This window comes from Sminthopsis crassicaudata, chromosome 4 (assembly GCF_048593235.1).
Source record: "Sminthopsis crassicaudata isolate SCR6 chromosome 4, ASM4859323v1, whole genome shotgun sequence".
NCBI lineage: Eukaryota > Metazoa > Chordata > Mammalia > Dasyuromorphia > Dasyuridae > Sminthopsis > Sminthopsis crassicaudata.
The window spans coordinates 340,280,393-340,296,419 of NC_133620.1; the positions used below are offsets into that span (position 1 = coordinate 340,280,393).

General features: G+C 31.3%; 1 protein-coding gene across 4 annotated transcripts in view; it reads right to left on the minus strand.

Annotated features, from left to right (window-relative positions):
• The window catches only part of TLK2 (tousled like kinase 2), a 136,102-nt gene that overhangs the window by 92,166 nt on the left and 27,909 nt on the right, over positions 1 to 16,027 (minus strand). For all 4 annotated transcript variants that reach the window (XM_074260937.1, XM_074260938.1, XM_074260935.1 and 1 more), the window contains exons 3-5: positions 2,714 to 2,785; positions 1,283 to 1,352; positions 237 to 280 (exon numbers count right to left, since the gene is read on the minus strand). In XM_074260937.1, the coding sequence (XP_074117038.1) occupies positions 237 to 280; positions 1,283 to 1,352; positions 2,714 to 2,785 (186 nt within the window). The remainder of the gene's footprint in view (positions 1 to 236; positions 281 to 1,282; positions 1,353 to 2,713; positions 2,786 to 16,027) is intronic.

Here is a 16,027-nt window from a genome sequence, read left to right on the forward strand (position 1 = left end):
ATTACTTGCATTTGGATTCTAACAAGCATTGGACAACCATTCTAACTACAAGTTTGAATTTTTGATGGATAGGAATCTAAATAAATATGTATAGTGCTGTCAAATTCTCAAACTCCTTAGCTCAACAACTAGAAATATTGATTCTGAGAAAGAAACTATGTATTTTTAATACAATTAGATCATAAAACTCAAATGAAAAGAAATTTTCCACAGAAATTTTTCAACAAGTTACTTACCTCAAAGTAATCACTAATTTTATGTCCCCTAGGAGTGCCTTTCCCTGAAAATTAAACCAAAATATGTCAAATTTTTTAAATGATAATTACAATCTTGAACTAATTATTCTTATGCACCAAGTGGCTTCTGAATATATTGCTGCTGCCCCCAAAATTTAAAGTTTTCCCTAATGTTACCAGGACAACAATGACCAATTCAATCAAATACTAATTCCATAAAATGGAATGAAAAATTTTCTTTATTTGGGAATACTGGCTGAATTTAAAAAAGGAAGAAATTCTGATACTGTACTTTAGACCTTAGACAATTAATTTTTTTTTTTTTTAAACAGGCCTTCAACTTTATCTCACTAATAATAACTTCCTTCTCGATAAGTAAATATTACTGAAGAGAGAATAATTCAAAACAGAATTATTAGAATTATCATATATATTTCTAGGTTTTATCTAAGAATTGATGTCTTAGATAATCTATCTGTAGATCATCTAAGACTCATAATAAATCAGCTTTGGGCAAAAATTGCAAAAGACTCTGTTGGCCATCATTTCTCAAAACTGCAAAAGACAAGCAATAAAACCACATTATTATTTCACAAGTTACTTAAAGACATTTTCATAGAGGGTTATTTAAATAGGCTCTAATATTCAACTAAACAATGATTGTCATAAAAGAATAGTTACTTAGAAAGACCCCCAGCATTATGATGAATTTTCAGAGGCCTATCATAAAAAAGTCACTAAGTATAAGAAAAGTCATTTAACACTTCAACAAGTCTTTTTGTCTGTATGATGTATGTTCAGTGCAAGGGAAAAGCCTGTGGCAAAAGGCCTGTGTTTTCTTGTAATAAGAAAAGCAAGTATCCCCAAAGAACAACACTGTTTTGTCAGGTACATATCAAATGGCAAGTTGGTAATAATCCGCCTGATATACCCTTGAGGTGCACAACAGATCTCCTTCCTTAGGAATCTCTGTATTCAAACCAGTTACCCACAGTAAGGAAATCCTGTAAAAAAGAAACACTGGTTATTACTATTGTTATTATTACCTTGGCTAGTTTCATATGGTTCTGCTTTCCTTTTCCGGTTCCGCTGGTCATTTTGTTTTTTCTCAGGGGTCTGTTTTATATCAAATGTAACAATTAGCATTTTAGTACTTAAGCACATGAAAAGAACAGAGTATGCATAAGAAGGTACAATTCCCTACTGGTACAGGCAAGCCCCTAAATTTATTTTAGTTTCCTGTTTTAAAGAGCTTAAAAAGAAAAGTATAAGTAGCCTCTACCCTATTATTCCTACTTTAAAATTCACAGTAACATAAAGGCAGATTGTTTTCCACAGAAATAATTGTGTCTCAAACATTTACTATTCATCGTGTTTCAGGACACTAGCAAAATGGAATTTTCTAATCCTTCTAAATCAAAGAAGCTGGAAATCAAATTTTTAAAAAAGTTCTTCCATAAACTTCTACCTATATATATAAAAAACAGGAAAGAAGTCTAAAGTAGTCCTAAGAATAGAACTAAGCACCTTTTTGTTTGGAAGCCTAAGCATCTTTCAATACCATTTATAAAATCAAACTGATAAACATTTATTTACCACTTTCAACAAATTATTTTATAGATGAAGAACACAAAGAAATACTGGTTTCTTAGTTTTATTTTGGTTTTTTTAGTTTTTTCTCTACTAAGAGAACTTGTTAGATACAGCTAGATTGCTAAGTTTGGAGTTGGGAAGCCCTAGATTCAAATACTCTATTTCAGTATTAAGTATTTAGTAATGGTATTTCTTACTAGCAATGTGAAGTTGGACAAGCCACCTAACCTTTGCCTCATTTTCTCCAATTGTAAAATTAAGATAATAAACTAAGTACCTGTGAAAGTTGCTGTGAGGATTTTTTTTTTTTAAAGGAGGTAGGGGACAAACAAACAAAAAAACATTTCTCTAAATTAATTAGTTTTCTCTTCAGACTAAGATTTAAGAGATCAACAAATATCATTTGTTTTTAAAGCTTCTTTAAAAGAAGAACCTTACACTTATTATTAACAAATGAACAAATCTAGATCATCAGTAAATTGGCTTTAAAGTTTTTGATTAAAAAAAAAAAAAAGTTCAAAGTGTAGTCCTTCAAATTCGGAGTCATCTTTCTGCCAAATCATCTGCTTGAAAAGAAACCTGACTTTAAAAATCATTAGTGACAAATAAAATGTACCTCCAAAATATCATAAAACATATTTAGGCAGGTGGAATATACGCCTAATGAAGTCATGATTACAATTACTGGTACTATTGAAAGTGTCAAACTTCCAAGTGGAACTAAGTTGACTTGTGTTGTAACTATGGAATGCAGCTTACTTAAGATCAATGAATATTGCAATTGTAAAACCGCCAGAAAAATATACCTAGTAATATAGTAGTAAATACTAAGTGATTTTTAATTGCTTCTCACCCATGACAACCTTAGAAACTTATCTTCTTACCTCTAATTCTTTGTCACTCAAGGACCCCACACTGCATAAACTCTGGTTGGAAGACTCACTATTAAGTGGACCCTAGAAAGAAAAAGAAATGAATATTTAGTATTATTATCTTAATTTTACAGTTGGAGAAAATGAGGCAAAAGTTAAAGTGGCTTGTCCAACTTCACATTGCTAGTAAGAAATACAAACTGCAACTTAAAAATGACACAGAGAAACTTGCTTATTTTGGGACTTCAAGCTCTTCATTAACTAGGAAACATAATTTTCCCATTGTATTAATCATTTTATAGAAAAAATAGTTTTAATAGAATGCTTTTCTTTCTCCAAATAATTCTCAATGTAAAAGATATATTCATCTTTATAACAATGATTTCAAGAAATTATTTTGGAGAAAACTCCTTTCCCCTTGTAGTCCATCATGGTCAATATCTAAAGTTTGAGGGAAATGAGTATAGCAGACCTTTTTAGATACAGCAAATGTGTTGGTATGTTTTCCTCCACCATACTAATTTGGCTACAAGAATGTGGTTGCATAAGAGGTAGAGAAGTCAGTAAGTAAAGATAATACTACCAAAAAAAATTAATGAAAAAAAATTCAAATAAGCAGAGAATAGAGCAAAAGATTCAGTAAGGTAAATGGAAATGTTAAATATGCTTTTGAAAAAATAAAATGTATATAAAAGTTCTGTTTCATACTCAATCTTCTCTTTTCTGTATATGTTCATGTTTGTTAAATTCATGATAAAAAGAGGAAAGGAACAATGAAAGAAAGAAAATGAGCTCTATAGGTTGAGAAAGTGGGGAGAGGGGACTTCTCTCATGCAACATATAGAATCAGTCTATTATGGAAAATTTTAGTACACTGTGAAAAATTCTATTTCCTAATAATGTCAACTTGTTTAAAAAAAAAAAAAAATCCCCCAAAGCCCTTTATTACAATACTTAATAAAAAAGAAAAGAGGATAAAAAAAGTAACCTATGGGTGATTGAGATCCCATTTATTAGAGAAAATATTGCTAATTTCAACTCTTCCATTTAAATATCTTTAGAAACAGTTACTATAGGCAGAGAAAAATTGGGAAAAGAAATGAGAGTTATGCAGGAGAATTACAAAAAAAAAAATAAAAAAATCTATAGCTTGGCAAACGAAGCACTAAAACTAAAGAAAACAACTGCTTAAAATTGGCCAAATCAAAAAAGAAAAAGAAAAATCCACCAAATTAAACAACTCTTTTAAAAAAGTAGGAGTGGTCAAATGGAAAATGAGATACAAAAGCTCATTAAGGATGACCATGAGACATCAAGAATCACTCAAACACAATCTGGAATTATGCCCAAAAAGTTATCAAAATGTGCATACCCTTTGACCCAGCCATACTACTACTGGGCTTATACCCCAAGGAACTACTAGAGAAGGGAAAGGGTCCTGTATGTGCCAAAATGTTTGTGGCAGCCCTTTTCATAGTGGCTAGAAGCTGGAAGATGAATGGATGTCCATCAATTGGAGAATGGTTGGGTAAACTATGGTATATAAATGTTATGGAATATTATTGTTCTATAAGAAATGACCAACAGGAGAAATACAGAGAGGCTTGGAGAGACTTACATCAACTGATGCTGAGTGAAACGAGCAGAACCAGAAGATCACTATACACTTCAACAATGATACTGTACGAGGATGTATGCTGATGGAAGTGGATTTCTTCAACATAGAGAAGAACTAATCCAATTCCAATTGATTAATGATGGACAGAACCAGCTACATCCAGAAAAGGAACACTGGGAAATGAATGTAAACTGTTATTTTTACCTTCTGAATCCAATTCTTCCTGTGCAACAAAAAATTCGGTTCTACACACATATATTGTATCTAAATTATACTGTAATATATTTAACATATATAAGACTGCTTGCCATCTGGGGGAGGGGGTTGGGGGAGGAAGGGAAAAAATCTGAATAGAAGTAAGTGCAAGGGATAATGTTGTAAAAAATTACCCATGCATATGTACTGTCAAAAAATGTTATAATTATAAAATAAAATAAAAAATTAAAAAAAAAAAAAAAGAATCACTCAAACAAAATTAAAAGAATGAAAAAATAGATGAAATATAAAATACCTCATTGGAAAAACAACTGATTTGGAAAATAGAACCAGAAAAAAGGAAAAGAACCTGGACAGCATCTTTAAAGAAATTACCAAGCAATAACTTCCCTAATATCCTAGAACCAGAGAGTTAAAAAAAAAAAAAAAAAAAAAAATCCTCCTGAAAAGGGTCCCAAAATGACAACTCCAAAAAACATTGTAATCAAGTTCTAGAATTATCAGGTCAAAGTAAATGTACTTTAAGTAGCCAGAAAGAACCAATTCAAATATTCAGGAGTCCAGTCAGGATTACACAAGCTTTTACATTAAAGGACTGGAGAGTTTGGAATATATTCCAGAAGGCAAAAGAGCTTGGCAAAAAGAATCAACTATCCAACAAAACTCATCATAATCTTTTAGAAGAAAGCATAAGATATTCAATGAAAGAGAGGTCTTTCAAACTTTCCTAATAAGACCAGAGCTGAATACAAAATTTGATTCAAGTTTAAAAAGGTAAACAGCAAAGAAAAAAAATGTTTAATATAATTAAACTGTTTACATCCCTACAGAGAAGATGATACTTGTAACTCTTGAGAACTGTATCTCTATTAGGACGATGAGAAGAAATATACAGAGACAGAGAGTGCAGAAATAAGATGATTGATGTAATAATAAAAAACAATTGTACTGGAAGAAGAGTAAAGTAAGAGTCAGAATAGTTTGATAAAGTATCCCATGAAAGTGCAAAAATTCTCTCCTAAGATAATTCATAAAACAATGTGGATTAAAAATAAACTTAAAAAAAAGGGGGGTACAAAAGACCCATTACAGAAAAGGAAAAGAAGGGAGGGAAGGAGAGAGGGAACATTGTTATAATCTTACTTTCATTAGATTTGGCTCAAAGAGGAAATAACATATACATTCAGTTGGATACAGAAATTTATCTTATCCTAAAGGGAAGGAGGAGGGGAAAGGGAAAGAAAAAAGGTGGAGAAGGCTGATAGAATGGAGAACACACTGAGGGAGATGGTGATCAGAAATTAAACAGTGGTGAGGAGAGGCGGAAGAAAGAAAAAAGGGGGGGTGAAATAGGATAGAGGAAAATATATAATTGGTAATCATACCTGAATGTAAATCAAAAGAATTCTTTCTCTCAGACAGCAGAGTAGATTAAAAATCAGAATCCAATCATATGTTGTTTAAAAGAAACATATATGAAGCAGAAAGATATACATGAAGTAAAAGACTGGAGCAGAATGTACTATGTTTCAGCTAAAATGAAAAAAAAAAAAAAAAAAAAAAAAAAGGGGGGGGTACCGATCCTAATCTCAGACAAAACAAAAGCAAAAAAAATTTTTTTTTTATATTTATTTTTATTTTATTTTATAATTATAACATTTTTTGACAGTACATATGCATGGGTAATTTTTTACAACATTATCCCTTGCACTTACTTCTATTCAGATTTTTTCCCTTCCTCCCCCAAACCCCTCCCCCAGATGGCAAGCAGTCTTATATATGTTAAATATATTACAGTATAATTTAGATACAATATATGTGTGTAGAACCGAATTTTTTGTTGCACAGGAAGAATTGGATTCAGAAGGTAAAAATAACAGTTTACATTCATTTCCCATTGTTCCTTTTCTGGATGTAGCTGGTTCTTTCCATCATTAATCAATTGGAATTGGATTAGCTCTTCTCTATGTTGAAGAAATCCACTTCCATCAGCATACATCCTCGTACAGTATCATTGTTGAAGTGTATAATGATCTTCTGGTTCTGCTCGTTTCACTCAGCATCAGTTGATGTAAGTCTCTCCAAGCCTCTCTATATTTCTCCTGTTGGTCATTTCTTATAGAACAATAATATTCCATAACATTCATATACCATAGTTTACCCAACCATTCTCCAATTGATGGACATCCATTCATCTTCCAGCTTCTAGCCACTATGAAAAGGGCTGCCACAAACATTTTGGCACATACAGGACCCTTTCCCTTCTCTAGTAGTTCCTTGGGGTATAAGCCCAGTAGTAGTATGGCTGGGTCAAAGGGTATGCACATTTTGATAACTTTTTGGGCATAATTCCAGATTGCTCTCCAGAATGGTTGGATTCTTTCACAACTCCACCAACAATGCATCAGTGTCCCAGTTTTCCCACAGCCCCTCCAACATTCATCGTTATTTGTTCCTGTCATCTTAGCCAATCTGACAGGTGTGTAATGATACCTCAGAGTTGTCTTAATTTGCATTTCTCTGATCAATAGTGATTTGGAACACTCTTTCATATGAGTGGAAATAGTTTTAATTTCATCATCTGAAAATTGTCTGTTCATATCCTTTGACCATTTATCAATTGGAGAATGGCTTGATTTCTTATAGATTAAAGTCAATTCTCTGTATATTTTGGAGATGAGGCACAAAAGCAAAAATTAAAAGCAATAAGGAAAGAAACTACATCTTGCTTAAAAAAAAAAAAAAAAAAAGGTACCATAGATAATGAGATAATATCAACAATAAATCTAACAACAAAATAAACAAGAAAGAAGTTGAGGTGAATTGAATTTTTAAACATATGAAAAAATGCTCTTAGAGAAATACAAATTAAGTTGACCCTGAGATATCACTCCACACCTCAGATTGGCTAAAATGATAGGAAAATATAATGATAAATGTTGGAGGAGATATAGAAAAACTGGGATACTGATGCATTGTTGGTGGAATTGTGAAGTGATCTAAGCATTGTGTAAAGCAATTTGGAACTATGCTCAAAGGAACTGAGCACATTCTTTGATCCAGCAGAGTGTCTACTGGGTCTATATCCCAAAGAGGTCATAAAAAAGGGAAAACAACCCACATGTGCAAAACTGCTTGTAGTAGCCCTATTTGTAGCGATAAGGAACTGAAAACTGAGTGGATGATCCTCAGCTGGGAAATGGCTGAATAAGTTATATTATATGAATGTAATGAAATGTTATTATTTTATAACAAATGATGATCAGTCTGATTTCAGAAAACCCTGGAAAAACGTATATTAACTGATGCTGAGTGAAGTGAGAGAACAAGGAGAACATTATACACAATAGCAAGATTATGTGATGGTCAATTCTGATGAATTTGGCTCTTCTCAGAAGGTAGTGATTCAAAACAATTCGAATTGGCATGTAATAGAAACCATCCGAACATCCAGATAGAGAACTACAGAGACTGAATGTGGAATGAAACACAGTATTTTCATTTTTTTGTTTATTTACTTGTTTGCTTTTTCTTTCTCACTGTTTTTTCCCTTGTGGTCTGACTTTCCTTGTACCACATGACAAATATGTTAATAAATTTTAAAGCATTGCACATTTTTAACATATATCAGGCTGTTTTGCCATTTTGGAGAGGGGAAAGTTTATTAAAGAGGGAAGGAAATTTTTTTTTAATACTAAGTCATAAATATGAATACTAAAACCTATATTTACATGTAATTTGGAAAATAAAATACTATTGAGAAAAAAAGAAAATTAAAAATGACAAAAATAAACAGATATTCCATACATATGAAGCCATGTAAAACATTTTCATATAAAACATGTGGGGGGGGGGAATCAATTTTTAAAAAGGTGTAAATATGTTTCAATTTGAACTCGGAGTTAATCAATTTTCTTTCTGGAGGTGGATAGTATTTTTAATGAGTCTTCTGAAATCATTTTGGATCACTGTATTGATCAGAGTAGCTAAGTCTTTTACAGTTGACTACCATTACAATATTGATACCACAATGAACACTTCCTTTGCTTCTGCTACCTTCATTTCTCATTCACTCATATAAGGCTTCCTAGTTTTACTGAAACCATCCCCTTATCCATTTCTTATAGCATAGCAGAATTCTATCACAATTTTACCACAATTTGTTCCACTATTCCAATTAATAAACATCCCTTCAATTTTCAATTCTTTGCTACCACACACACAAACACACAAATACATGTTATAAATCTTTGTACATGCTTAAAATTTGTTTCGATAAGTCTCTCCTTTAATCTAGCTTCTCTTTAACTCCCTATTCTCCTCAATCTCCTTTCAAATGTATTTCTTGAAAAAAAGTACTATGTGTGGTGTGAATTCGTCCTGTCTTTGACCTATTCAGATAAGAGAGGTTTGTCAGCAGTTTCTTTCACTTCATCTCTTGTACAAATTTCTACTCACACATTACAAGACAATTTTCCCCATTCTCTCCCTTCCTTCCCCATGTCCAGGTTCCTCTTCTCTCATTCTAAGGAGTTCTGACTCCATTATCTCAGATGATGACAGTTCTAAAGGGACCCATCTATCATCTTCCCATAATAATGCAGTTTATCCTTATTTAGCTTCACATACATCATTGTTCATGATACATGTTTACTTTTTTCTTTAGACCTCTATATTCATACCTAAAAATTTCTATGCAAGCCTCGTATTTTCATTAGAAATGCTTAAAGTCCTCTATATTCAAATGTTGCAAGTAAGTTATTAGTTTTAAGTTTATCTTCAGCTTTCTGAAATACCATATTCCAAGCTTTCTGCTTTTGCTCATTGTGGTAGCTGCTAAATCTTATGTGACACTGACTGTAGCTTTAATTTTAAATTCTGTTTGCTTGCAGTATTTTTTCATTGCTCTTGAAACTATGCCATTTCTGGGAATTTCTAATAATCTGATTCTAAGAGATCTAGGAACTTTAAAAAAAAAAAAAAAGATTTCTTGATATAAAATGGCTATTTTTTTGTTCCTGCTTTCAGGAAGTACCACAATTCTTAAATTTTCTTTTATTAACCTGGTTTTTCAGATCAATTGTATTTGCAATAAGATACCTTACATGTCCATCCATTTTTTTCAGAGATTTTTCATTTTAATAATTCTTCTTTTCTCAGGAAGTCATTAACTTCTATTCAGTTCATTCTATTTTTCAGAGTTATTTGATCAAGACATTAAACCTCTTGGGCCAAAGTGCTAATTTCCTTTCCAGTTCTTTCTTCTATAGTTCTCAATGCTTTTCTAATTTTCTCCTCTAATACTGTGATTTTATTTGTTAAAGGATTTTAACTCTTTAGGGAAAAAAAAAGTTTCTCCTCTATTTACAGTAACTCTAGTTGAACTTAAGCCCAATCTATGTTCTTCATTAAGGATTAGCTTGGAAGACAGGAATAGAGGAAGCACTATGACCCATATTCCCCTCATAACAATTTTTAAATAATGCCTCACATTGAATACTGGAATGGAAGAGTCAATAAAAGGTGAAAATGAGACAATTCCCCAATCCAAGAAAATTTAGGAGGTCAGAAGGAGAGATCTATGATACTAGGATGGAAACTGGCTAGGAGAGTAAATGGCAGCAACACTAATTGTGAGCTTTGGAAGTTATCATTACCATGGTACAGAACAGGAGTTTTAGGAGCTCCCAAACAAAAGACATTCCATTGTCTGTATCCACTGCATCACCATTCCGGAGAAGAAATATATGCAAGGGAGCAAGAGCCATAAGGAGCTGCATAGATAGTGGTCCAAAGGAAACAGAGACCCTAAGGAGAGTCGCTCTTGCTACAACCATTATCTTTTTTATATATACCACCTTGGAAACATTAAAAACTTTAAAGCCCTCCAAATTAGCTATGACAAAAAAAAGCAGTTCAGAAAAGCATGAAGCTTGGAACAGTCCCACACATCCTACTAGGAACAGAGAATCAAACTAAAGTTCTAAGTCAAGAACTAGGCTAGAAAAATGAGTTGATCTCTAAAAAGATCTGATCATAAAAAGTTATTCTGGTGACAGGAAAGAAAAGCAAGACAAAAATTCAGAATATCAAAATAGTGACAAGCAAAGGCTAAAAAACAAACATGAAACCCAATGGAATTCCTGGAAGAACTATAAAATGACTGTAAAAAAACAATTTTAATAGCAAAGAAAAAGCTGGTAAAAGAAAGGGAATGGCTAAACAAGTTGTGATATATGATTGCAATAGAATATTGCAGTTTCAGAAAAACCTGTAAAAACTTACATGAACTGATGCAAAATGAAGTGAACAGAACCTGAAGAATGTTACACCCAATAATAGCAATGTTGTACAACAAAGAAATGTGAATGACTTAGCTACTCTCAGGAATCCAAGATCCAAAGGAATCATGACTGCCTTCAGAAAAAGAAGTGATACTGTTTGAATACAAAATGAAGGTGTTATTTTTCATTTTTTTCTTTAATTTTTTGAGTCTTTTTATACAAAAAAGCTTAATATGGAAATGTTTTATATGATTATATATGTAAAACCTATTTTGGATTGCTTACCATCTCAAGGAGGGGGGAGGTCAAGGAGGAAGAGGTAGAATTTAGAACACAAATTTTTTTCAAAAAATGCTAAAATATTTAACAATTTAAAAAAGATGACACCTAAAAAAACACCACAATTGGCCAAATGGTAAGAGATGCAAAACATCACTAATGAAAATAACACCTGAAAAAACACAATTGACCAAATGGGAAAAAAGATACAAAAGACCACTGGAAAAAAAAAAAAAATTTCCTGGGTTCAAATCTAGCCTCAAACATGAATTAGCTGTGTGACTCTATTCAAGTCACTTTATTCTGTTTGCTCATCTGTAAAATAAGCCTGAGAAGAAAATGTCAAGTCACTCGAGTGACTTGTCAATAAAAAAAAGGGTCACAAAATGTTGAAAATGAAAAAACACTGAGCAACAATAGAAATAATCAAAATCACATGAGACTTAGCACCTTCTACCTTAAAGAAGCAGAGGGGCTTAAAATATAATATTCTGAAAGGCAAAGGAATTAAGATTACAACCAAGAATAACCTACCCAGAAAAATTGAGTATAATCCTCTCAGGGAAGAATATGGATGAAATAAAGGACTTTCAAATATTCCTGACAGAAAGACCAAAGATGAAGTAGGAAACTTGTCAAACAAGAAGACTTAAGAGCAACATAAAAGGCAAATATGAAAGAAAAATCATAAGAGATTAGTAATTTTAAGTTGTTTATAATTTACAGACAATAGGCATGGGTACAAGTCTATAATAAGATCTCAAAAAAATGGGAAAGAGAGGAATGAACTGGGAGAAGAAAAAAGGGAGAACATGGAAAAATATCTTTCACATAAAGAAAGAGCTTTTACAGTAAAGAAGAAAATGTGGAAGAGATGAGCAACACTTGAACTTAACATTCATATGAAGGAGGAAAGAATGTGTGTATGCGAACTTTCTTTCTCCATACACACACATTTATACACACATACAAATATAGAGAATATGTAAACACACATATACTTACACATGCATACACCATACATATATGTGTATTTTTATGATTGTGAAAGGTACCATAAACAATAAAATTATCGGTACTATACACTGTACTAAATCAAATGGCATAGCAGCTAAATTCTTAAAAGGAAAAGATAAGAATACAGACTTTCTCCTCTCAGAACTAGATAAATTTAACCAAAAAATAAACAAGAATAAAGTTAATGAGATGAATAGAATTTTAGAGAAGATAGAAGACAGAGACCCCTTCAGAAAATTGAATAGGAATCAATTGTATATGGTACCTTCTTAAAGGTGATCATGTGTTGAGGCATAAAATGCTCACAAATGCAGAAAAGTAGAACTATTAAATGCACCAGTTTCATTTTCAGACCACAGTTCCATAAAAACTTCATCCAATAAAGAGATATAGAAGCATTTTGTTTGTTGTTCAATCATGTCTGACTTTACATGAATCCAATTTGGAAATTTTCTTGGCAGACAATGGAACTTGCCAAATAAGTATGTAAGGGAAAATTTATATCTCTAAAATCAGTAGAAGAAAGAACTGATCAACAAACTGGGCATGCAATTTTTAAAAAATAGAAAAAGAAAAAATTTCAAATTCCTAATTAAAGACCAAAATGAAAATTCTCAAAATCAAAAGAAATAAATAATATTGTAAGGAAAATATTAAATTAAATAAATTATGATTACTATGTAAAATAAAACTAGAGATAGTTTTATGGGGTGGGGGAGAAGCAATAAAATAGATAAACCAATGGTTAACTTGATTTCAAACAAAAAAAAAAAAATATATATATATATATAAAATATATATACATATATATCAAATTTCTAATATCAAAAATGTGAGAATTTACTATGAGCTAAAACTAAATTTAAAAAACAATCCCAATAGACAGAAAATGCCATCTGCATTCATAAAAAGAACTAAGGATAATGAATGTAAATCAACATGTTATGTTAAACTTCTTTTTTCTGTGTGTTTTTAAAATCCCTTTCATGGTTTTTCCCTTTTACTCTGATTTTTCTCTCTATATATAATTCATAAAGCAATGTGTGCTAAAAAAAAAATTTATAAATTGCCTAAATTAACCCAAGAGGAAATAGAATACTTAATCCTTAAAAAAAAGAAAAAAAAAAATTGAACAGGCCACAACCCTATAAGACTACCAAACAATTAATGGACAAATAATTTCAATATTACATAAATCTAAAAAAATAAATAAAGGCGTCCTATCAAATTCCTGTATGACACAAATTAATGGTGCTTATACCTAAGCCAAGAAAAGCAAAACTAAAGACAAATTTCCTTATTGAATATCAAGGCAAAAATGTTAAATAAAGCATTAACAAGGAAATTAAAGAAATATATCACAAAGATCATTCAGTATGTATAGAAGGGATTTATGCCAGAAATATAAGACTAATTCACAAATAGAAAAATTATCAGATCAGGCCCTCTTCATTTGATGATTTTAACAACTTCCTAATTATAGTCTCCTTGTTTCATATCCCTACCATTCCAATCTATCCAACTAGAAGAACTATTATTCCTCATGCTGCCAAATAAATTTTAAGTGCAGATATGATGCCAGAAAGATGTCATCCTTGCATGAATTGATGCTGAGTGAAATGAGCAGGACCTGGAGATCATTTATATACTTCAACAACAATACTATATGATGATCAATTCTGATGGACCTGGCCCTCTTTAACAATGAGATGAACCAAATCAGCTCCAATAGAGCAGTAATGAATTGAACCAGTTATACCCAGTGAAAGAATTCTGGGAGATGAGTATGAACCACTTCATAGAATTCCCAATCCTTCTACCTTTGTCCGCCTGCATTTTTGATTTCCTTCACAGGCTAATTGTACACTATTTCAAAGTCCAATTCTTTTTGAACAGCAAAATTACTGTTTGGACATGTATACATATATTGCATTTAATATATACTTTAATATATTTAACATGTATTGGTCAACTTCCATCTGGGGGAGAGGGTGGGAGGGAAGGAAGGGAAAAATTGGAACAAAAGGTTTGGCAATTGTAATGCTGTAAAATTACCCATTGCATATAACTTGTAAATAAAAAGTTATAATTAAAAAAAAAAAAAAAAGAAAGATGTCATCCTCCTACTCAGTCAAATCCAATTGAATTATTATTATATTGCTGAAAATGATATCAATAGTAATAAGCAAAGGAAATCAATTGAGGGAATAAATAAAAGCAAAAAAAAAACCATAATTACCATTTTTTGCAGACAACATGATACAAGAGTTAAATAAGAATTATTGAAACAAAGTAACATGTTAGAAACCCACAAAGTGATAAATCTTTCTGCATATAGGATGTTCCAAAAACTTTATTAAAATTCAAGTTAATGGCTTTAATATTGTGAAGTATATAGGACATTCCAATATTGCCAGCAATACTATCCCAAAGTAGGATTTTTGGGATGCATTACCAATAACAGATAAAAAATAAACAGAGAAAAAAATATTTCATTCGAAATAAATGAAGAATGTATAAAATATCTGAGAGTCTAGCTACTGAGACATGTGGGAATTATATTATACTACAAATTACATTAAAAAAAAATCTTTTAACAATGCTAGATCATCTTTTAATAAAACAAGATCATCAAAACTAGTATTACATAAAAATTTTAAAAATTGATTGGTGAAAACTCATTAGAGTTTTATATACTATATAGAGTTTTGTATATACTACATTTAGAAGGAATTAAAACTATTAACATAGCATTCAATCAACCTAAGAACTCTAACAAATGAAACAGTTCATTGTTCAATAAAAACTTCTGGAAAAGCTAGAAAGCAATCTGGCAAATATCAGACTTAGACCAACACCTCATGTCATATACCACAATAAGTTCCAAATTGATACAAGACAGATATAAGTGCATCAAAAGAAAGGATAAGAATAAAAATGAACTAAAGACAGAAAGTTCTTTACCTAACAAAGGGGTAATAAAGATTCCAAGAGATAAAATAGTGGATTTTGATCACATAAAATTGAAAAGTAATTACAAAAGCAAAACCAACCCACTTAAGGGAAGGGAAAAAATCTTTATGAATTTCTGATAAAGGTATTGTATACAAAGTATAAATGAGAAACAAAATGAAAAATATATTTCCCAATAGAAATAGCCAAAGGATATGAATAGACATTTCTCAAAAGAAGTGATACAAATTATCAACAAGCCTCCCCAAAAAGAAATGGTCCAAATCACTAAAAAGAAAAATGCAAGTCTGAGTTTCTACCTCTCATACAATAGATTGGCAAAGATGACAAAACAAAAGAAGAGCTATGAAAAGAGAGACACACTAATTTAACACTACTGCTGGAGCAGTAAAGTGGTCCAACCCTTCTGGAAAACAATTTGGAATTATATTTAAAAAGCCCATAAACAACAATCTTTGGACCCAGCCATATGAGTAAGCTACCAAAGATACAAAAGAGATAAAATATTTATTTGCACAAAAAAAATTTATAATAACATTTTTTAATGCAGCAAAGATATATAAACAAATCAAATCAGGAATGCCTGAACAAATTACAGTATACAAATGTAATGCAGAATTATCAGAATGTAAGAAACAGCAAAAGAAATAAAAAGAAACCTGAGAGATCTTGTACCCTCAGATGAAGAGTAAAATGAGTAACTTTAGATATTAATATGCATAATGACTACAACAACATAAAGAAAAACTGTAAAAAGACTTAAAATCTATGATGCATACTGTATCAATCACAACTCCAGAAGACTGCTGATAAAACATTTCTTAGCTCTTGGAAGATAAGATTAAAGGTACAAAATGAGACAAGTTTTACCCAATATGTGGATTTGATTTGTTTATTTAATAAGACCCCCCCAAAAAAAAAAGAAATTATGGCTGAAGT